Source organism: Haliotis asinina, chromosome 7 (assembly GCF_037392515.1).
Source record: "Haliotis asinina isolate JCU_RB_2024 chromosome 7, JCU_Hal_asi_v2, whole genome shotgun sequence".
Taxonomy (NCBI): Eukaryota; Metazoa; Mollusca; class Gastropoda; order Lepetellida; family Haliotidae; genus Haliotis; species Haliotis asinina.
In genome coordinates this window covers 48,004,683-48,024,165 of record NC_090286.1, presented here as the reverse complement: position 1 = coordinate 48,024,165, position 19,483 = coordinate 48,004,683, and the positions used below count along the sequence as shown (strand labels likewise).

At 38.3% G+C, this 19,483-nt stretch overlaps 2 protein-coding genes across 2 annotated transcripts; one reads left to right on the top strand and one right to left on the bottom strand.

The window, feature by feature from the left end:
• Window positions 1-366: 366 nt before the first annotated feature.
• LOC137291815 (peptidase inhibitor 16-like) lies at window positions 367-5,255 on the bottom strand. The gene is made up of 5 exons (XM_067823351.1): window positions 5,237-5,255; window positions 4,670-4,833; window positions 2,510-2,797; window positions 1,943-2,067; window positions 367-466 (listed from the first exon to the last, which is right to left on the bottom strand). The coding sequence occupies exons 2-5, from the start codon at window positions 4,826-4,828 to the stop codon at window positions 367-369; spliced, it is 672 nt and encodes a 223-aa protein (XP_067679452.1). The 5' UTR covers window positions 4,829-4,833; window positions 5,237-5,255.
• Window positions 5,256-7,777: 2,522 nt separating this feature from the next.
• LOC137290708 (pro-epidermal growth factor-like) lies at window positions 7,778-19,009 on the top strand. Its single transcript, XM_067821795.1, has 13 exons — window positions 7,778-7,925; window positions 11,720-11,965; window positions 12,555-12,723; window positions 13,150-13,277; window positions 13,619-13,772; window positions 13,934-14,043; window positions 14,420-14,551; window positions 14,656-14,793; window positions 15,366-15,500; window positions 15,761-15,895; window positions 17,094-17,159; window positions 17,412-17,487; window positions 18,102-19,009. The coding sequence occupies exons 1-13, from the start codon at window positions 7,862-7,864 to the stop codon at window positions 18,244-18,246; spliced, it is 1,698 nt and encodes a 565-aa protein (XP_067677896.1). The 5' UTR covers window positions 7,778-7,861; the 3' UTR covers window positions 18,247-19,009.
• The last annotated feature ends 474 nt before the right edge of the window (window positions 19,010-19,483 follow it).

The window sequence follows — 19,483 nt, the reverse complement described above, 5'->3', positions numbered from 1 at the left end:
AATAGAAACAGAATAGAAATTATATTTCATTTGTAAATACCATTTTCTTATGGAGTAAGGCATGAATGGAATTCAGTGTAACCAGAGTTGTTTGTATAGTCTATTTAATGAGACGCACGTTTCGGTGTGTTTACACTATGAAGGCTGAAAACATTTAATGCAATAGTTTTCAAGTTATTAATTAAGCCAAAATGTCTCCGGGCGGGCAGATGGGTGGACATTGGTGTAACTATAAGCTCCGATGTTATAAGGCCTGGGGAGAATAATGGAATTCATACAATATTTGGGAAAGTATTAATAAGTTATTATTAATACCGACATTTACATAATGTTACATTTACGTTAATGAAAGATAAGGATCGCAGTTTACGTACCAATACAAAGGCTGTCTTCACAGGCATCCTTTCCATTGCAGGCACTACACGCTTTTCCCTTCTCAAAGGCTTTTTCACCAGCCATATTACCACTGCAATATGACATACATGGACCATGAATACATTTGGAACGGGTGAGTTGGCTTTAAGTCCACTTTACACAACATTTACATTACATCACGGAATGTCAGCTTGATGTATGAGGAAAACTTCAAGTAATGCGGGTGTCAGACCTTATAATATACTGGACTGCAAAAGAAACGCATGTTTCGAAAAACTAAAATATCATAAAGGAAAGCGTTCCAAACTGGTATAGTAATGACGACACGAGACATATAATCAGGATGAACTGGGATTCGAACCCACAATCACTGGATGATGGTTGATTCCTATCCATAACAAATTTATCAAGGGATGACGAAACTGTTTCGGAATTGCATATATTAACAGCAAAGTAATGATTGCCGTTCCGCCAACATGGTGATGTTCTGCAATCAATCGAGACCGGACAATCCAGTGACTGAGCATGAACATCGATCTATTCAACTGGAATATGATAACATGCATCAACATAGCCAGCGAACCAGACAACCCGATCCTGTTAGTCGGTTCTCACGACAGACATGGGTTGTTGAAGATCAGTTCTTGTCATGCCAAAGCCTAAAAATTACCTGGATATGCCAGATCAGTCCTATCCTCCACCACAGACATTGTCGCATATTACATATTTCTATACAAAATGAAAATATCATTTACACGGTAATTTGCCAGGTTGTATGGTGTGGTATGGCCAGTTTGAAAACGTACTTCCTGAAGCCCAAAGCCGCAGCTGGACAGGTCGTACCATCCCATTCTACCTGGTAAATGACAGTGTAAGGAATGCATTGCCATTTACACTTTTAGCTGCACAAATACTAAGTGGAACCATTTCCATCCGTTTGTCTTCTATTCTAGCCGCATTATGGGACACGTTTCACTATGATTGTTGTCGCTGACTATCACTATAGATGAATATTCCAAGACGCATCCCCTTTAGGTCATAAAACATAGTTCTTTAGCCATTTTTTCTTCAAAGGTGAAAACAACCTTCTAAAACACGCTCAGTGAAATTTTATATGGATTTCAATGCCAAAGATCGAAAACTGTCATGACCGTTTATACTACTGGCTGGAACAAGGTATTGATGCGTTATTCTACCCATGAAACAGTTTCATATGGACTGAGTATGAACCATCCAAAATTATTCCAGTTTATATACAGAGTAATAGCAGTGAGTTTAGTTTTATGCCACACCCAGCAATAGTCCAGCTATATTGTGGCAATCTGGAAGTAGTCACGTCTGAACCAGACAATCCAGCAAACAATAGCATGATCATCGATCTACGCAATTGTGATACGATGACACTTGTCAAGCAAGTCGGCGAGCATGACCACCCGATCCCGGTCGTCGCCTCTTACGACAAACATGGGTTGCTGAATATCAATTATAACCCGGATATTCACGGGTTACAGGCTAATAATTTATCTCCACATCCCCAGTTAGTTGAAGGACAGGTGAATGAACATACGGCTTCAAGTAGGCACAGACCAGGATCCAGACGTTGTGTTGAATATCCTCAGGATCCTTCTTCTGGGTGAAGTCTAAACAGTTTCTTGCCCCGCATCCAAGCTTTGTGGAAGAATGCCACACCACCTGTCAACAAGATACAAATGTGGTCGTTACTGTTTTGAGGCATTGGTGGACATTCCAGCGACACTTGCCTTGTTGCCTTGTTGTTACGATCAACTGTATGACAACGAATAATGAGCATTTTGAATTAGACAGTATATGGAGATTGACATACATGACTATCAATCAATGTAACTGGGATACGATGACAAGCATCAACCAGAGCCTCGTTTCACAAAGCTCTCGTAAGCCTAAAATCATGTAACTTTCTCGTAGCATTCGAACCCCTATGTTACAGTAGACCTCATCGCCCAATCCAGATAATCGTATTTTTAGACAAGCATGAGTGATTTGTAAAGGCCACTTCTAACCCTGGTCTTATCTCTCTGTTCTCAGTGATCTAAAAATGTCGAAAAACACAAACTTTTACAACTGAAACATACTTAAATATGTATTGTTTACAAACCTGAGTGTAGTGACCACAAGTCGGTCCAGTCCAGTCACTTCTAGCGCATGAAAAGTCATGTTTGACATCGATTTCTTCTTCGCCAATCCACGACAGGAACCCTGTCATACCTTTTGTCACCGCGATGTCAATCATCTTAGAATGCGGGTATAGGTCAAGATACTTGGCCTCTGGAAACTTGATCTGAGCCATGTTTTCACCCCATTTTCTCTCTCCATCAGGTGTATGTTCCCACAGACACTTATCGGCATGCTTCTGGGCTGTTTCTGCCAGATCGTCATCCCAGTTCTGTCAATGTACACACAATTTTTCTCTGAACAATAGCTCACTCATCCAAGTCGCGTGCGTGCATCAGTTATAGCTTAAACATTGTTAACGGCTTCATCTGTGGAAAAGAATTTCTTCCAGATGATAACAGACAACTCCAAAGTGCTCCATATTTTACTTCCAACAGAAATGTCCGAAAGCAAATAGAAGCGATAAAACCCTTTATGCATCTATAAAACTCTCTTCGTAAAGTCGATTGTACAAGTGCGACAACTTCATGAGTGTATTAGTTTGAGTGTTAGAAAAGAAAAAAAAGAAGCTCAATGCAACAAAAGACGAAAAAACAAACAAGCCAAAGTATCAACTGAAAATGTATTATTCATCCTAAAGAATGGTCAAGTTCCTCTCCAAAGATTTGAACAACTAATACCAGAAAATACTCTTATAGAATTGATTGCCGGTTCTCTATCTGTGTCTGACAATTCTCTCCAAGGCGTCACTACAAGTGCTGGACAAACGAACGTGAGACGTGTAGATAATACCTATGATGGTGCCATGTTTCATTCACTATACTTCATTACTTACATAAACTAGCGGGCAAAAGAAAGTGAACACCCTTATTAATGATCGATAAAATCAAAGCAAAACATACAATGGTTTTACGCGATAGTACGTTGTATAAAGCCAGCATTTCACACAATGCACCAACAGTGTCTATAGGGAACTCATCACAGATGAAGAACACGTGTCATGTAACGGGCAGAGGGGTAGGAACAGCACAGTTCACAGACACAACAATAGTCAATCATAGAATGTCTAAGTCATTTCAAGTCTCTGGTTTCGTATACACATCCTTAGCAACGAGTGTGACCACCTCTAGCAGCAATACACGACCACGCTCGTTGTCTCATCGATGTCGTCAGCCGACGAATGGCGTCATTCGGAATCCTATTCCACTCGTTCTTGAGAGTGTCTGCAAGTTCTTGTCGGTTCGCTGAGGATTCACACCTGGCGTTTCAGGTGATCCCACAAGTGCTGCATGGGGTTTAAGTCAGGTAAGCGTGCCACCCATGGAAGAACTTGGGCTGTCAAAAAGCTCTGGATGATCCACGCCTCCTGGCGTTGTCGTGCTGTGCAGAAGTGTTCCCTCTTGTTGCTGGCAAAGGAATGGTATTGCCACGGCTGGAAGAATGTCTGAACGTTTATTCTTGGGTCCTAACAGTCTGCCTGTAACGCTGGAACGGCCTGGTGGTGATACCTCGTGTACGGTTCAGGTCTCTTGCAATGTGGCTACTGTTGGCGCCCACCTGCCTATCTGTGATTCTCTCTTGCGCTGTTAGCGGTGGCATATTTTCGATGGTTTTCTGTCAGGCGGGATGTACGGCCTCCGATTCACCGCTCTTTTATACCAGTTCTCGACAAGCATTTTGCAAAATCTCCACATTTCGCAAATGCACGTGCTTCTACACAATCAAACATCCTGCGTTTGGTTAGTCAGTGTGTGGTGGAACCGTTTCGGCCTAAAAGGACTTTATTAACTTGAACGACTCTGCCAAAAAATAATAAAAAAGAGATCGCTTTCTTTTGCCCATGAGTTTATGTTGTTTGTCGTCAAACCACAATTAATTTTATCTTCACACGAAAACCAAAATTACACACAAGACAGCACCCAAACACCGACCATAAAGATTAAAATACACCACACTTTCAAAACAATTCAGCACAGTATATCAGTCAGACTCCAACAGGCTACACACACCCAATCGCGTTACTTGCTGCCTTCATTGCAAATGTGTTTGTTTGGAAGAAGGAAAAGCCTCAGGTCACCAGAAAGCTGATGAAGCTAAAAATAATGATGACCCACGAGGGGTATATGATGCCGTCTCTACTCACCATTTTGTACATGTTAGATGCACCCTGGGTCTTCCTTTCAGCATTATGCCCGTCCACCAAGTATTTCTTGTCCTCGTCAGTCAACTTGCCGTCACCCACAGCCACAACGCCAACGACGTTTACCAACACCAACACAACGACAGCTACGTACATCTTCATGTTGCCTTTGAATATTGTCAAAAGATAAATACATTAAAATATTTCTTATTTTCAAATAGAAATGTGTTGATACACATGAGACCATTAGTGATCAGATTTGAATAATATCCCAAATATCATGAAAATCATCATAAAAGTTACATACGTCTTCATGTTGCATTTGAATAGTGTGATCATACCAATATACATAAACAGATTTCAGAGATAATTCTGCAAGACGACTGCTAAATGTCGATGTGAACATTTTGAACCGTTAATATCATAATGAGGAAAAATATAAGTGATGAACAGTAATAGATAACTTTACATATGGAAAGTGTAAAGATAACGAAATAAATACATGATCTTGTGGACCGTAAAACATTCTACCAACATAAGTTCAACGTGCAATAATCTCCAGCCACGCACCTTAGGAAGATAGTGAAACTCCACCGTATGACGACTAGTCCAACACCTGGGGAGGAATCCTTTATATATACATGTCAACATAAAACCATCAAGCACATCTGATCATGAGGAGTTGACCATCCCAACATTCCGTATTGATGAGAAACTGGTATTAATACTCTCTATAGATATCGATCAATGATTGCTAAATTATTTGTGTTTTTTTCTGACATAATGTCCATTCACGTAATTTTGATTGCAGTTTTGTCTCTTACGCCCAATACAATTTTTTGTACTGATAAATGAGACCGATTATTATATGGTATTGACTTTCTGTATAAAGTAGACTAATATGCCTATACCATGATAGCAGAACTGACTTGAATTGCAATTTATATACATAAATCTTTAAAGAATGGTGTTTTAGGTTGAAAACATGTCATATTCCAAATAGTTGTCTATGAGTTGGGATCTATATTTCCTTTGTGGTAAACCCATAGTGAAACTGTAATTGTTTCTGTTCTTTGGGCGCAGCTGTAGGTAAATTTGTATATATCCCTATAAAGAATGTCCACTGATCCATATCTACCGAGCACATCCACAAATGTATTTCTCTCCAACAACGCAAAAGGATATTAATAAAGCCGAAATACGCATGCCCAACACAACAGTCGGCACACGGGCACAACGATAGAAAAAAACAGTCCTGTCTGAGATAACTGGACTTAACGCTAATTACATTTATTCCAAATGGTGGAATCCAATGGTTTCAAATCGGAATAAAAGATCTGAAAGGATACTCCTGATCATACCTATGAAAGATAAAAGGGTTTTCACATTTTGAACAAAATGCACAAATATGCATCAACACTGCTGACGAAACACACCACCATTCAATGCATCATGTCTGCGGACAAAATACACAACAATGCATCATGTCTGCAGACAAAATACACAACCATGCATCATGTCTGCAGACAAAATACACAACAATGCATCATGTCTGCGAACAAAATACACAACCATGCATCATGTCTGCGGACAAAATACACAACAATGCATCATGTCTGCGAACAAAATACACAACCATGCATCATGTCTGCAGACAAAATACACAACAATGCATCATGTCTGCGGACAAAATACACAACCATGCATCATGTCTGCGGACAAAATACACAACCATGCATCATGTCTGCAGACAAAATATGACAAGATATGCTAACAGCTTTGGGAGAAACATTTTGCACTTCCCAAAATGTAGAAAATAGTTCAACATTTTCAGTGAAAATGACGTTGTCTGTAATTAGTGAATTAGTTGTTTGCTGTGAGCGATGTTTGATGGTGTGAAACTGAAACCATTTCTAATTCTCAAACACCCGTTCAATATTCTTGATAATGATTTTAAACCTACCAAAGGCATGCCGATACATCATCAAACAAATGAGTAAAAAAGATAATCTTAACATGAATTCACAGTTTTCGAGCTTAATAGTAGATATAAAAGGTTCTAGATTTTACTATGACAAGCTGATAACAACGGAAAAGCTTTGTCAGTGGCAGTGTGTTTAAAACGACAGAGCGTGTTAACTTCTGATACCGACTGGAAATTTTTTTTAACTAACTTGAAAAAATGCATGAAAAAATGAAAAAAAAAGAAAAAAATATGCATAGCTCAAAGTATAGATTCATTCACAGATCTATTTACTCATTTGTAGTTTCTGCAAGGCAGAAGATGAGGATATTTTCCATGTATATGTTGACTGTCACTGTGTCAATAAACCCAGGAAAGCTTGAACCAGTATTGAACCAGTATATGCTAAGTGGCATTTCCCTGACAACGTAAACCATATCATTTGACCGTCCAAACACACACATTCTCACGAATAATTATTCTCATTACTAACAGTTATTCATATCTAAAGTAGTAAACAAGACATCTACAAAAATTCTTTCTGAAAAACGTCTGAAAATCATTAACGACATTTTCAAGATTTCGAGAAATATATTGCCAAGAAATCCCGAACGTGAAGCTATTACCAATATAGTAATGTGTATTATATTCAGATTAACGTTTGTACATGTATATGCAATGGGACGAATAAAAAGATTTGAAAAAAAATGTTGGTTCATGTCAACTGGTTATTAAGTAATATTTAGCGACTGAATCAAGTTACATAAGGTAGCTAATTACGTAGGTCAACGGTGTTTGGGTGTACTTTGTTTCAATTTCACTTTTTCTTGCGGAAGGCCCATTCTATAAACATACTTTCGGTCACAGTTGGCTATTCACAATGCATGCATTATGAACAGGAAAGCTATATCAACCACGTGTACTTCATAGAGCGCAGCTATGCCATCTTTGATTATTGCATTAACTGCTTCAAGGGCCAAATCAACAAATACTGAACGAAGTATGAGACACTAATTGCGTCATTATTGCATTTTATGGGATTCTGTTACACGAAGTTTAGTAAACGGTTGCTTTGATTTTCGCACACACGGGAATGTCTGTTGTGGGGACTGTTAGATACTTATGGAGGAAACAGGCAAACAGAATAGGAAACACAGAGTTTCACGCGGAAGCTTGGGGCTCGTCATGTCAGTCACGAAAAACTGTCTCTGACATACGTGTTATTCATAGTTATGGCGAGAGTCAACCCATTCTGTGTCCTTCTCGGAGTCCTGACCACAGTAACATCTAGCAGAGGTAAGTCTTACATATGATCCATACGTTGTTTATACCCACGAATACATACAGCCACAAACCGTTGTGTAGAAGTTGAAACGATGTACGAAAATGCATCGAGTGACACCAAGCACTATCCGACAGCATCTTATTACTTAAGAAGGAGCGCATAGCAACCAAGCTTTTGAAGTTCGATACGACCGAGTGTACCCTTTATGTATAATGGCTCTTAACCTAGCATTTTAAGTTGCTATCATGTCTATATTTGGCATGCTATGAAACACTATATACTGAGAGGACATGTTTAATCGTAAAATTATGTGTTCTATTAACGTATGACTAATGTTCCCACTGATTTCCAATACTGGAAGAAATGATATACGTCCAGCTGGGATCCATGCAGGTATCAAAAGTGCTGTAAGTACCTATACTCCCTAGTATAGGGATGTAACTTGGAATGCTTCTGTCTTCATCCCGTTTTCATAATGTAATTCATAATGTACGTTTCAAAAATATATATTTAAATATATGTCTGTAATATTCTAGTTGTTTTAATGTCCTTTTTCGGCATATTTTACAACGTAACTATGTGTATTATCAAAGTTTAAATTGTTTTGGTCATAGTCTGACTGCAATACTGGCGATGTGGCCATGTGTCTTCTTTCACTGACGGATAATTACAAATGAGACAGTGCACAAGGGAGCCTTTTTCATAGATAGTGAAACAGAAAACTAAATATACTTTCAAGGCAATAATGATTGGTAAATATGGAGCTTTGGAAATGTGCAAAATCCCTCCTAAAGAAAACTGAAGCTGAAACTTTCTGGAGATTTCTAGGGTTATACTGGGGCCTCCTGTTGTAGCGACTAGCCCCCGTCGATATTGAAGTATACACAGATCAACTTGGCATCCGGAAACCACGGATACCAATGTTTCAATGATTGCTTGTCTACTTCTACTGGAAGCTGATAATAATAGGTCGTGACATGTGGAGAATATAGAATTAACACTTAGTCGGCTGCAAGCGCATATGATATGCTATCTTTAACAACTTTCATCAATATCCATGCACCGATTGCACCAGTGAGTATAATACAGTAATTCTATTCACTGTCAGTTGACAGGAACACAAATGATCTTATTGTATCAAATAGAATAAAACGACTCTCATACAAACAGTTGATGTGTCTCCATCATGGTCTTACTATAACCACAAACCCACTAAGAATTTGAAACGGACAACATACACGTTCTCACAAGTCGTGAAAGAATTTCCTGAAGAGTTTAAAGTTACTACAGGGACTGTCTCAAAGGTTCATAATAATATTTGTAAAAACGTCAGTCATGATTAATGAAGTGTATTATGAGATGTTACAAAATGTTTCAGTATTTGAACTGCAAAACATACATTTCAATACAACAATAAAACTTGGATGCCAACAACTACCACTGCTGCAAACTCTTTGTTCCTCAAAAGGGATGTACAATTCAATATTTTTCTATCATTTTTCAGATAATATCATGAACAAGATTGGTTCCAGTCTTACACTATTGTTATGGCTAGTATTCGATTACCCCAACAACACCCGATCTGACCCCGACTCCAACTGAATTTCATTTTTAAAATCTCTTCCCACTCACTAACATTACATCTTTGCTAGTCTTTGCTCTTTGCTAATTTGCATAACACGTGAAAGACCCCGTCCCAATAATAATGATTAGCGTCATTGTGTAAATGCGACTGTGAAGTGCATGGCATATATGTCGTCACTGGAAACTGAAACTTATGTAGTTATCAATCGGTACACAAATCCATGTCAAACCAACAAACAACAAAGCAATGTGATGCCATTATCATTTGTAATCTAGATGAAAATGAAAAAAACCCCAAAGACATGACAAAAACAACAAAATAATCAAAAATGAACAAAATAAAAGGCACCCCCAAAAACAAAACAAAAAAAACAACCCAAAAACCCAAAACAAAAACAAAAACAAAAACAAAAACAAAAACAACACCCCCCCAAAAAACCCCAACCAACCAACCAAACAAAAAACAAACCCAAAACAAACAAAAACAAAACAATAAAACCCCCAAAATCTCTATAAACTAACCCCTAGTACAACTCACTACACACCTATTATAGTGTCAGTACAAACGCACAAACTCATAATACCAATCCAACGACTGTCCGAACTTGACAGTGCTTAATTTCAACTGATGGTGACCTGAGCTCTACGCACAGGTCCACTCGCCACCACATGGCTGTTGACTTAATGATATGACTGAAATATTGGCGATGTGACTTAAACTCTTAACTCAATCACTCATTTACTCACTCATGAGTCGCGTGTGAAGTGCTATGTTATCAAAGGTGGGGTCATGACCTTTACTCGACGTACACGTGACCAAATTTTAAGGACAACTGTAACTGTAAAATAAGCATTGATGTCGATGTATCATGGGATCTACACCTTTGTGTGTCAGGTAATATCAAGCAAATCCCCTGTCTCCGGAAGTGATCTTGTATTGACACATACCGAGTATTCATCAGCAGCCCATTCCTCATGCTCAGTAAACGGTGGAAATATCGCTGTTAACTATCCCCCGTGTCCTTGGTGTTGATTGGTAATATTGAGAGGCCATTTGCCAGGAGCACATTTCATCCAGTAATGGATGTGTCTTATGTTATGAAGGCGCGTGTTCGAAATTCTCAGGTTCTTAGCATGCGATATGTACATTGACATGTTTGTTGTTATATCATTTTCACGTGACATTAACATCCAAACAGACAGTATGTTTGGAAAACGAATACGTTATTTCTATCTATGCATATAACAGGCATTGGAGACTCTGGTAGCCAAATGACTCTTTACTATATCATGTGACAAGGTAGCGCATATATGCATTGTTATTGGCCTTAGGGCCACATAAACAAATAAACAATCTGTCTGTCTGTCTGTCATTATGTGACAATAACACACAAAATAGATCGTATATTTGGATAACCAATATATTATTTCTATCTATGAATATATCAATTACCGGAGACTCGGGTAGGCTGATGGCGCTTTACTATTTTCGTATTGTTTGACAATAACACCCAAAATAGATTGTATATGTGGCTGTAAGAATATAACAGTGATCGGAGACTCAACTAGAAAATGACTCTTTCTTATTTCAGTATTATGTGACAATAACACCCATAATGGATAGTATATTTGGATAGCGAATGAATTATTTCTGTGTATGAATGTAACAGTTATCAGAGACTCACATAGCCAAATGGCTTCTTAATTCTGCATTATTTGACATTAACATCCAAACAGATTCAGTCTATTTGGGTGCGAATACATTGTTGCACAGTATTTGTCTATGAATATAACAGGCATTGAAAACTCTGAGGCAACCAAATGCCTCGTCGTACCAATAGATTAAAGAGATTAACCCACTATCCCTATCAAGCTATCAAAGTGACGGTGTTTGTTTAGTGTCTTAAGTCAGGATAATAGTTAAATAAGTTCACTGGCATTGGAGAAGGAATGATTAAGCTGTCTAGTTATATGGGATGGATAGATTTTATAGATACACACATTTTATAGAACATTCACACACACACAGACACAGTAACACATACATACATACATACACACACAGACATACATACATACATACATACATACATACATACATACATACATACATACATACATACATACATACATACATACATACATACATACATACATACATACATACAAATCTTGAGACATTGATGCTTTGTATTGCAAATTACCAATTCTGCTATTTCAGAGTCTCCAAAATTAGTGATTCTGTTGTCTGATTTGGGTCGAGATCCTCAACCGGCGTCCATACATACGATACATTTACACCACTTGAACTTATCAACAATAACAAGTCCATATCTCGTCAGTCCCATGGCCATTGACTTTGATGAAGTTGGTGAACATATCTACTGGACGGATATTACCATGAAACAAGTGAGGCGTGCAGATATAAATGGTGGACAGATTCAGATCATATCACAACGACATAGCAGTGAGTACATGACGGCATGAAAATGGGAAAATGACGAAGAAATACCATTTCGAAATGGTTTCTGTATTAATTGAGTAACAAATAAAGACTGATAAATGTTTTGGAGGAATTATTTTCCAGGTCATGAAATGGTAAACACGGGGGTAAGATAAATTGACCGCTCATTTTCCTGAGAATACGGTCTGTGTACCTTTTGAGTGTCGAATTTGTCTCACGTGGTCACATGATCCCGTGTGTGTCTGTGTGTGTGTGTGTCCGTCTTTTTCTCTCTCTCTCTCCCTCCCTCTCTCTCGCTCTCTGTGCGTGTGTTTCCTTCCGTTAACTGACTGGAATGATTGTACCGATTGTGGATTGGCGTACTTACAACTAGTAAATTATACAACTTAAAATAGTCTGATATTCTTACGATCCTGGGACCCGTTTCACAAAGTTCTCGTAAGTCTAAGCTCTCGTAAGTTTTCGCGTAACATTGGTACCTCCTATGTTACAATATAGGAGGTAGGGATGCTACGAGGAAACTTGAAATCTTAAGCCTTTTGGGCGATATTTGTGTTGTCATTTTTGTTAGTTTGTGTTCCTGTATTGGCAGCATCTTCCCCTGTAGGGATAACCGTGGACAGCAGCTCTAGACAGATGTTCTACACAGATGATGGTGAAGATACCGTAGTGAGGGTTCAACTGAACACGTTATTGTCTACAACAATTATTGATACCGGTCTAGACAAACCACGAGGCATTGTAGCTGATACCAGAGACCGGTAGGTTACTGAGGACATGTGTACGGTTCTAAAGGTCATTTAAGGTATCATTTCTGGAAATAATCTTGAAACAAAAATATGGATCTTATATAATAGGTTTTATATAAATTATGTGGCTACTCAGCAAACCTTTGAAAACTGCCTTTTCACTTTTTAAAAAAACATTTAGAACTTGGACGAACATAGATACATGACATGTCTTATGGATAGCTCCTTTTCATTCTTTATGTGACGTTTCAGATCTTATTCGTGCTCTTTCGTCGAGGGAATGCATTATCGTTTTCAGAAAGTTAATTAACAGTGAGTTAGTAAATGCATAACTGAATTATCGGATTTGCTAGATTGTTTTGATTTAGCACATTTTAGATTTTATGTGTACAGAAGTAAGAAGTCAAGACTAGTATCGTTCTTGTTAAAATGTTATAGGAGATTGTACTGGGTAGATAGAGGAAGCACTTCCAAGATAGAGGCCTCCGACTACTTGGGATATCAGAGGAAAACTCTCGTCTCGTCAGACCTTCACTTTCCTAATGATATTACGTTGGATGAAAACAGTGAGTTTAATTTACCAAAACGATGCTACCATTCTTTGTGTTGAGGCCTTTGAACATACGGTGAACCAGAGGTAAATATTTATGGAATGATACTTCAGCAACAGCGTTTTTATTCAGATTGAACGATATCTACAGCATCATTGAAACACGATTATGAACACTTTACGAATTAATGCTCAAAATGCTGATGTTTTCTTGAACTAAAAACAACATCAAATACAGGATTAGCTACAAGGGATCCGCTGGTTGAAATGTAAGTTGAATCTAAGTTTGACTTAAATGTATTCCATCATCAGAGACCCTCCGTGAGAACGTAATGAGCATTGGTATTCCTCCCACAGCTGGTCGACTGTACTGGGCTGACACAGCTGGCTATATCGGATCTGTTCTCGTGGATGGCTCGGACAGGAAGAAAGTACTAACACAGAGCGGAACTAAATTCTTCTTCATATCCTACTTCAATGGGCTCCTCTACTATACAGTGTTTCGAAATGAGTGAGATTTTATGAATTCTTATGAACTTCAGTATATGAATAACTATGTCAGAAAGAATTAAGTTAATTGGGAGTCCATTGTCCACATCGATATTTCTGGAACCTTGCTTTAAGTAATGTATATGACAACATTCGTGATAATGGTAAGTTTTTGTTGTACAGCACAATTAACATCATTAGCACAGATGGCATTTACTGGGCGCCGTTGAGAGCAAGTACCATCCAGTCATGTGCTGGAATACACGTAGCTTCTCCGAACTACAATAATTCAGGTACTTATAGAGGATGTTTATTGCTATCAAAATCGTGTAATGCGGGTCTTTACATTTGACACAGTTACACAGAAATGTGACGGATAATCGTCATTAGCACAGTCAGATCAAATTCAATATGAATCAGTCGTCTGAGGCACCTGAATTAGCTATTCAACGTTATGTTCGAATCCCATTTAAGTACGAAATCAGTTGGATTTCTCTGGTAGCATGCATTTAAGACCTGCAACAGGTATCCTTAAGAAAGGGGATGTTGTGATTGCACTTGAAGGCTTCTCAAATCACCCATTTGTAATTTATATTAATAAAATCATAATAGACACAAGAGGCCATTTATCCTTCACTACAGATTTTCTACGTAATCTGTATATGACAGGTCCTTGTACGGATGGCTATTACGGATACAACTGTGATCCCTGTGGACACTGTGCCTACATATGTGAAAAGACAACAGGCCTGTGCTATGGAGGCTGTTCATCTGGCTACACTGGAGACATGTGCACGCAAGGTTTGTTGTAGCCATATTGATTTGAATCAAGTCAAAGAGTTTCGAACGTATTTCTGTATACCTGCATATTTTCGATACGACAATGTCATTGAAATTGATTTTAGTTTGTCCCCAGGGAACCTACGGCGATGGCTGTGCCTCTACGTGTTCAAACTGCAACAACGGAAGTGTGTGTAACCCGGTGAATGGTCAGTGCCCGGATGGATGTCTGCGCGGATGGAGGGGAGCTAACTGCGACATAGGTACGTTTGTCAGATCTTTTGCTGCAACTATACAAGCACAAGCAAAGAGGTTAGTGAAGTGAGTTACTTACATGCCTTAGTAATCAAGTAAACATATTTTCAATCAATGCAACCAACATACGCCTAATATATTCACGTACACTTGCACCTAGTGGTTTGTGTGATATGACCTACGCCCACGTATTCGGATGGGGGAATGCGTTAACATTTTGAGTCACATCGGTAAAGTTTCAGCCATGTTGTGACTATAAATAAATTTTTCATATTAAATAATTTAAAAGGTAAATTATAAAAACCTGCCCACCAGTGGCAGTAAAACAACTAGAATATCAAAGATATAAATATACGCTAGTAAGTAAATCTAAATCATAGAAGACCGCACAATATAAATTCATAATAACGATTGTCAAGACCTTCAAGAACACCTGTAACGATGGCTTGTTTGTGCAGTAAAACCTGATTCAGTCAAACAGATGTTATTATTAGTAATGAAGCACCGATGGAATATTGCTTGCTAGGATATGACCAAAGATGGTGTACACCCCGACTCATGTGTCGGTATCTTTATGTAGCTTGTGAGGAGGACACATACGGGACATCATGTGTGCCATGTGGCTTCTGTGCTGGAAGAGTGTCATGTGACGAAGCATCAGGCGTCTGTCCAGGCGGATGCCAGTTAGGATGGACCGGAGACAAATGTGACACAGGTATGCCAACAATGGAATATGGTATACATTGTTTGATTGTTGTTTTAAGCCACACTCAGCAGTAGTCCACCTACATATAGCATGTCTATGCGGGATGGACTTACATATAACATGCCTAGATGAACGTGCATTTGGTTAAGTTTGCAAAATGCTCACAACTATTGCCTATCTGAATGTGTCAGAGTTCCCTGAGAAACAGTACGAAGAAAAGATTCTTTTACTTCCTTGCAAAACCGTCATTTTGTTTTATATGAATTCAGAGTGTCCTTCTAGCACCTATGGGGCGTCATGTACGGCTTGTGGTGTCTGTGCTGGGGGCGTCTCTTGTGACAACGTTTCAGGTATATGTGACTACGGATGTGATACTGGTTGGAGTGGAGAAAAATGTGACACAGGTAAAATTTAGCGATGAAACGCTTTTCAGTGTCAATTAAAAAACCTTTACCAAAATCAGACTTATTGAATGATTTCGACAATATTGTGACACGTTTTTGAGAACCATGAGTACACAGTGATGATATACTGGACAAACTATGTTAGGGATATTTATAACATTTGATATTATGAACAGTGACGTATGTACTAGTATTCATTGACATACTGTCCAGTATACTTAATAGAGGAAAATGTTTGTAACTACGTCAGATTGGAAAATGTTCTCCATATGTCTGCCATAAAACGTTTTGAAGGCTTGTTGATCAAGCGTCTTTTGAGTCAGTGTCGTATGACAACATCATGTTTATTACAGCATATATTGTTAATGATTTGAATTGCGGAGTAGAAGGATCAGTACACTCGTCTGTGATGGTCGCTAATCATGAAACAAAAGAAATGGATGTTCGATGATGGAATACTAGGACATAACAACGTATCGCATGGATTAACAACTTCATTGATATTTATAACACGACGTTTCTTGGCTTCTTCTTGTTCCTTCATCAGGGGAATGGCGAGTTGTCAAGAACTAGCCCAGAAACGTTGTGTTGTAAATATTAAAGAAGTTGTAAATCCATACTATCGTTCTTATGTTGCCTTCCGAGATGTAAATGCCAATCAAGCATCTATGTATTAGGACCTAAAGTCTGTGAAGTCTCGAAGATTTTTCAGCCCAATCAAGTTTTGACAACATTTGTATTATACGAAGTCAAATCCTATGTTCAAATGGGCACTTCTTTTCCAATTGCATTTTATGCCATAAGCAGTTGTTTAGGATTCACTCACAGACTGTAAACTGGTATCAAGTGTTCGATAATATACATAGCCAATGATAGATTGCTTGCAAAATCTTAATATTGTCAGGCTTTTAATAACGTTGTACTGTTCAAATTCAGTTTTCAGGTGAATACTTCTATTTGGCCCCACGGTGTGTGTGAAAAGATTCGTGTATAAATGAACCGAATGTGTCTCACATTAGGATCATAGGGACGTTCAGTGCACATATGATGTAACATTTAGTAGTGAACGACTATTTAGTTGTGATGGTAAATCTATACATTTTGTCCTTATATTTATCTTTGTGGAATCAGTAAAAGATTAAGTATGATGCAAAACAATACACTGCTTTACAACGTTATTCACAGATTTACCTTTCAGAAATCGTTGAAACAACTGTTAACAACCAAACGTTCAATGACAATGCCGATGGAATACCACGTGCAGGTAAGGGTGATAATGACCATACTGGCGCGGAAGAAAATATGTTCATGGCAGTCATGGGTGTTCTGGAACAATGGGACACAATAAGTCTTTGAATATGGTAAGGAAGACTGTAAGAAAATTGAGACTCTCTATATATGCAAAACATTACATAGTTCTCTTTTTGAATTCACTGAAGGTATACAATATAGTCCTGTTCCAAGTTGGTTCAAAAAAAACATAATGCCTTTTATTAATTGGATTTTATATTTCAAGGTACATTAATTGGGATCGCCTCAGCTGGAATCCTTTTCATCGTCGTTGTTGCAGTCGTTGCTGTATGTGTTCTCACGTAAGTATGTTCACCAACTGTGGAATCCGCTAATTAAGTTTGATGCCGTTTTACCTGTATTCCGGACATATCACGGCATGTCTGCTTCATGTTGAGGAAAACCCGAAGCAATGCAGGTATAAGTCGTTTATCACCTCGTTGAGTCTGGGGAATCATGAGCATTATCAGTGGGAACGAACGACTCGGACAGTCTATCGAGGCTTTACACATTCTGCTGTACACGCGAACCGAAATTTAGTAAGTACGACGACTGTGCCGACTTCGAAACTAGAAGAGAGACAATACAACATATATGTTAGATGTAAACATTTCATGCACTGTTGATCATCTAGAGCATAACTATATCCTCTATAATAGTGTAAATTTAACAATTGTGACTTCCGTTTAAGTTAAGTCATGAACAAATATGCACATGGAAACAAGTAAGGGAACACATGAAAGCACAAGCGTTCCTTTATTCTTTTCCAGGTTTCTTCACACTGCATGCATTGTGCTGTAGGTGAAATTCTGGTAATAAATAAGGGAACACGTGTACTTTCATGTGTCCCCTTACTTGTTTCCACGAGTATGTATATGATCCACTAACGTAGATTTATTTCTGGTTTTGTTAATAGTAAACGGAGAAGAAGCCGGGAAATGACCAATGTCGACACAGATGCTTTGTACAGAGATCGTAAACAGCCAGTAACTATGGAAGTTAATAGAATATACAACAAGAGTTTGTCCAGTGCACACATCTTGTCAGAGGACATGATATAGCAGTGGTGTATGAAGTGTATGATGATGCAATACGTCACCTCAGATTTTCATACAGTTACAGTCTCTACTGCTGTATGTAACTGTATGTCTTATTCATACATTTGGGTGTCAGTCTTGTTCATCGTTGCTCTGCCTTGTCCAGTGGTTGTATGCTCTGATGTGTCGAGTTTCCCCTTGATTTGAATACAAGTCTGTGGGGAATCACAATGTGCTGTCATCTGTGAGAATCCGTGTGAAATTAATTATACAGAAATACAGTTGTATGCACCATCATATTTGTTATTACCATAATTACTTGAATGCTCAAACGTGCAATGTTAACAACCAGGGGAGTTAACTCTGTTGAAGTCCCTTGATGTCGCTCGAACGCTTACTGTTATATTAACTCTTCAATTAGTTGCAGCTACTGACAGTAGCACAGCAGATCTCACAGCAGTCTCTACTGCCACAAAACTCCACACGTGACGCGCTAGATTAGATGATCTGAAGTGATCTATTCTTAACGTCAGCGCTGACGGATTACCTGCCGAAAGACATTTCAACAGGCCTGAAAGGCAATACATTGTTGAATGGATCAGTAAAAAAACAGCGATGACATCCGAAGGCATTAAATCTTGACCAGTTACCGGACAACACAGATGTCTGATCCAGATCTAACAAAGTGTTCATGTAAAAATGTTAAAACATTATAATACATTCACAGATATTATATGACGTAGATTCAACTTCATATAAAGCCGTGTTATAAAATGTTATACATACATACCTGCGTTTTTGTGGATTATATCATATGACAGTTCTTTGAAGATGAATCAAATGAAACTAATGTCTACTAAATGAGCATACCATGTCCCAATGAGGAACAATACAACCACGATAACAGTCCATGCAGCACTGACTTCAAAGCTCTTACCTTAATCACCTGTTTACGACTACTATACATTTTCAATCAACGGGCATGTAGCAGTTCCGCTCGTTTATTGCCATTTACTGATCGCATTGATTTTCAGTTACCTGTCCTCTTCAAAGGTGTGGTTAATATCCTCTGTAACATTTTGTTATTATTTATGAAATAGAATAGCACATGTTTTTTTAAAAATAACGTTTAATATGTTTTATATATGTAGTGAGTACAGGTGTGCAATTACATAACCGTACAATCTTCACATTTAGGTACTAATTGGTGGAGCTGGAATTGTATAGGTACATGAATAACAATAAACCGTCTCCAGTTTGT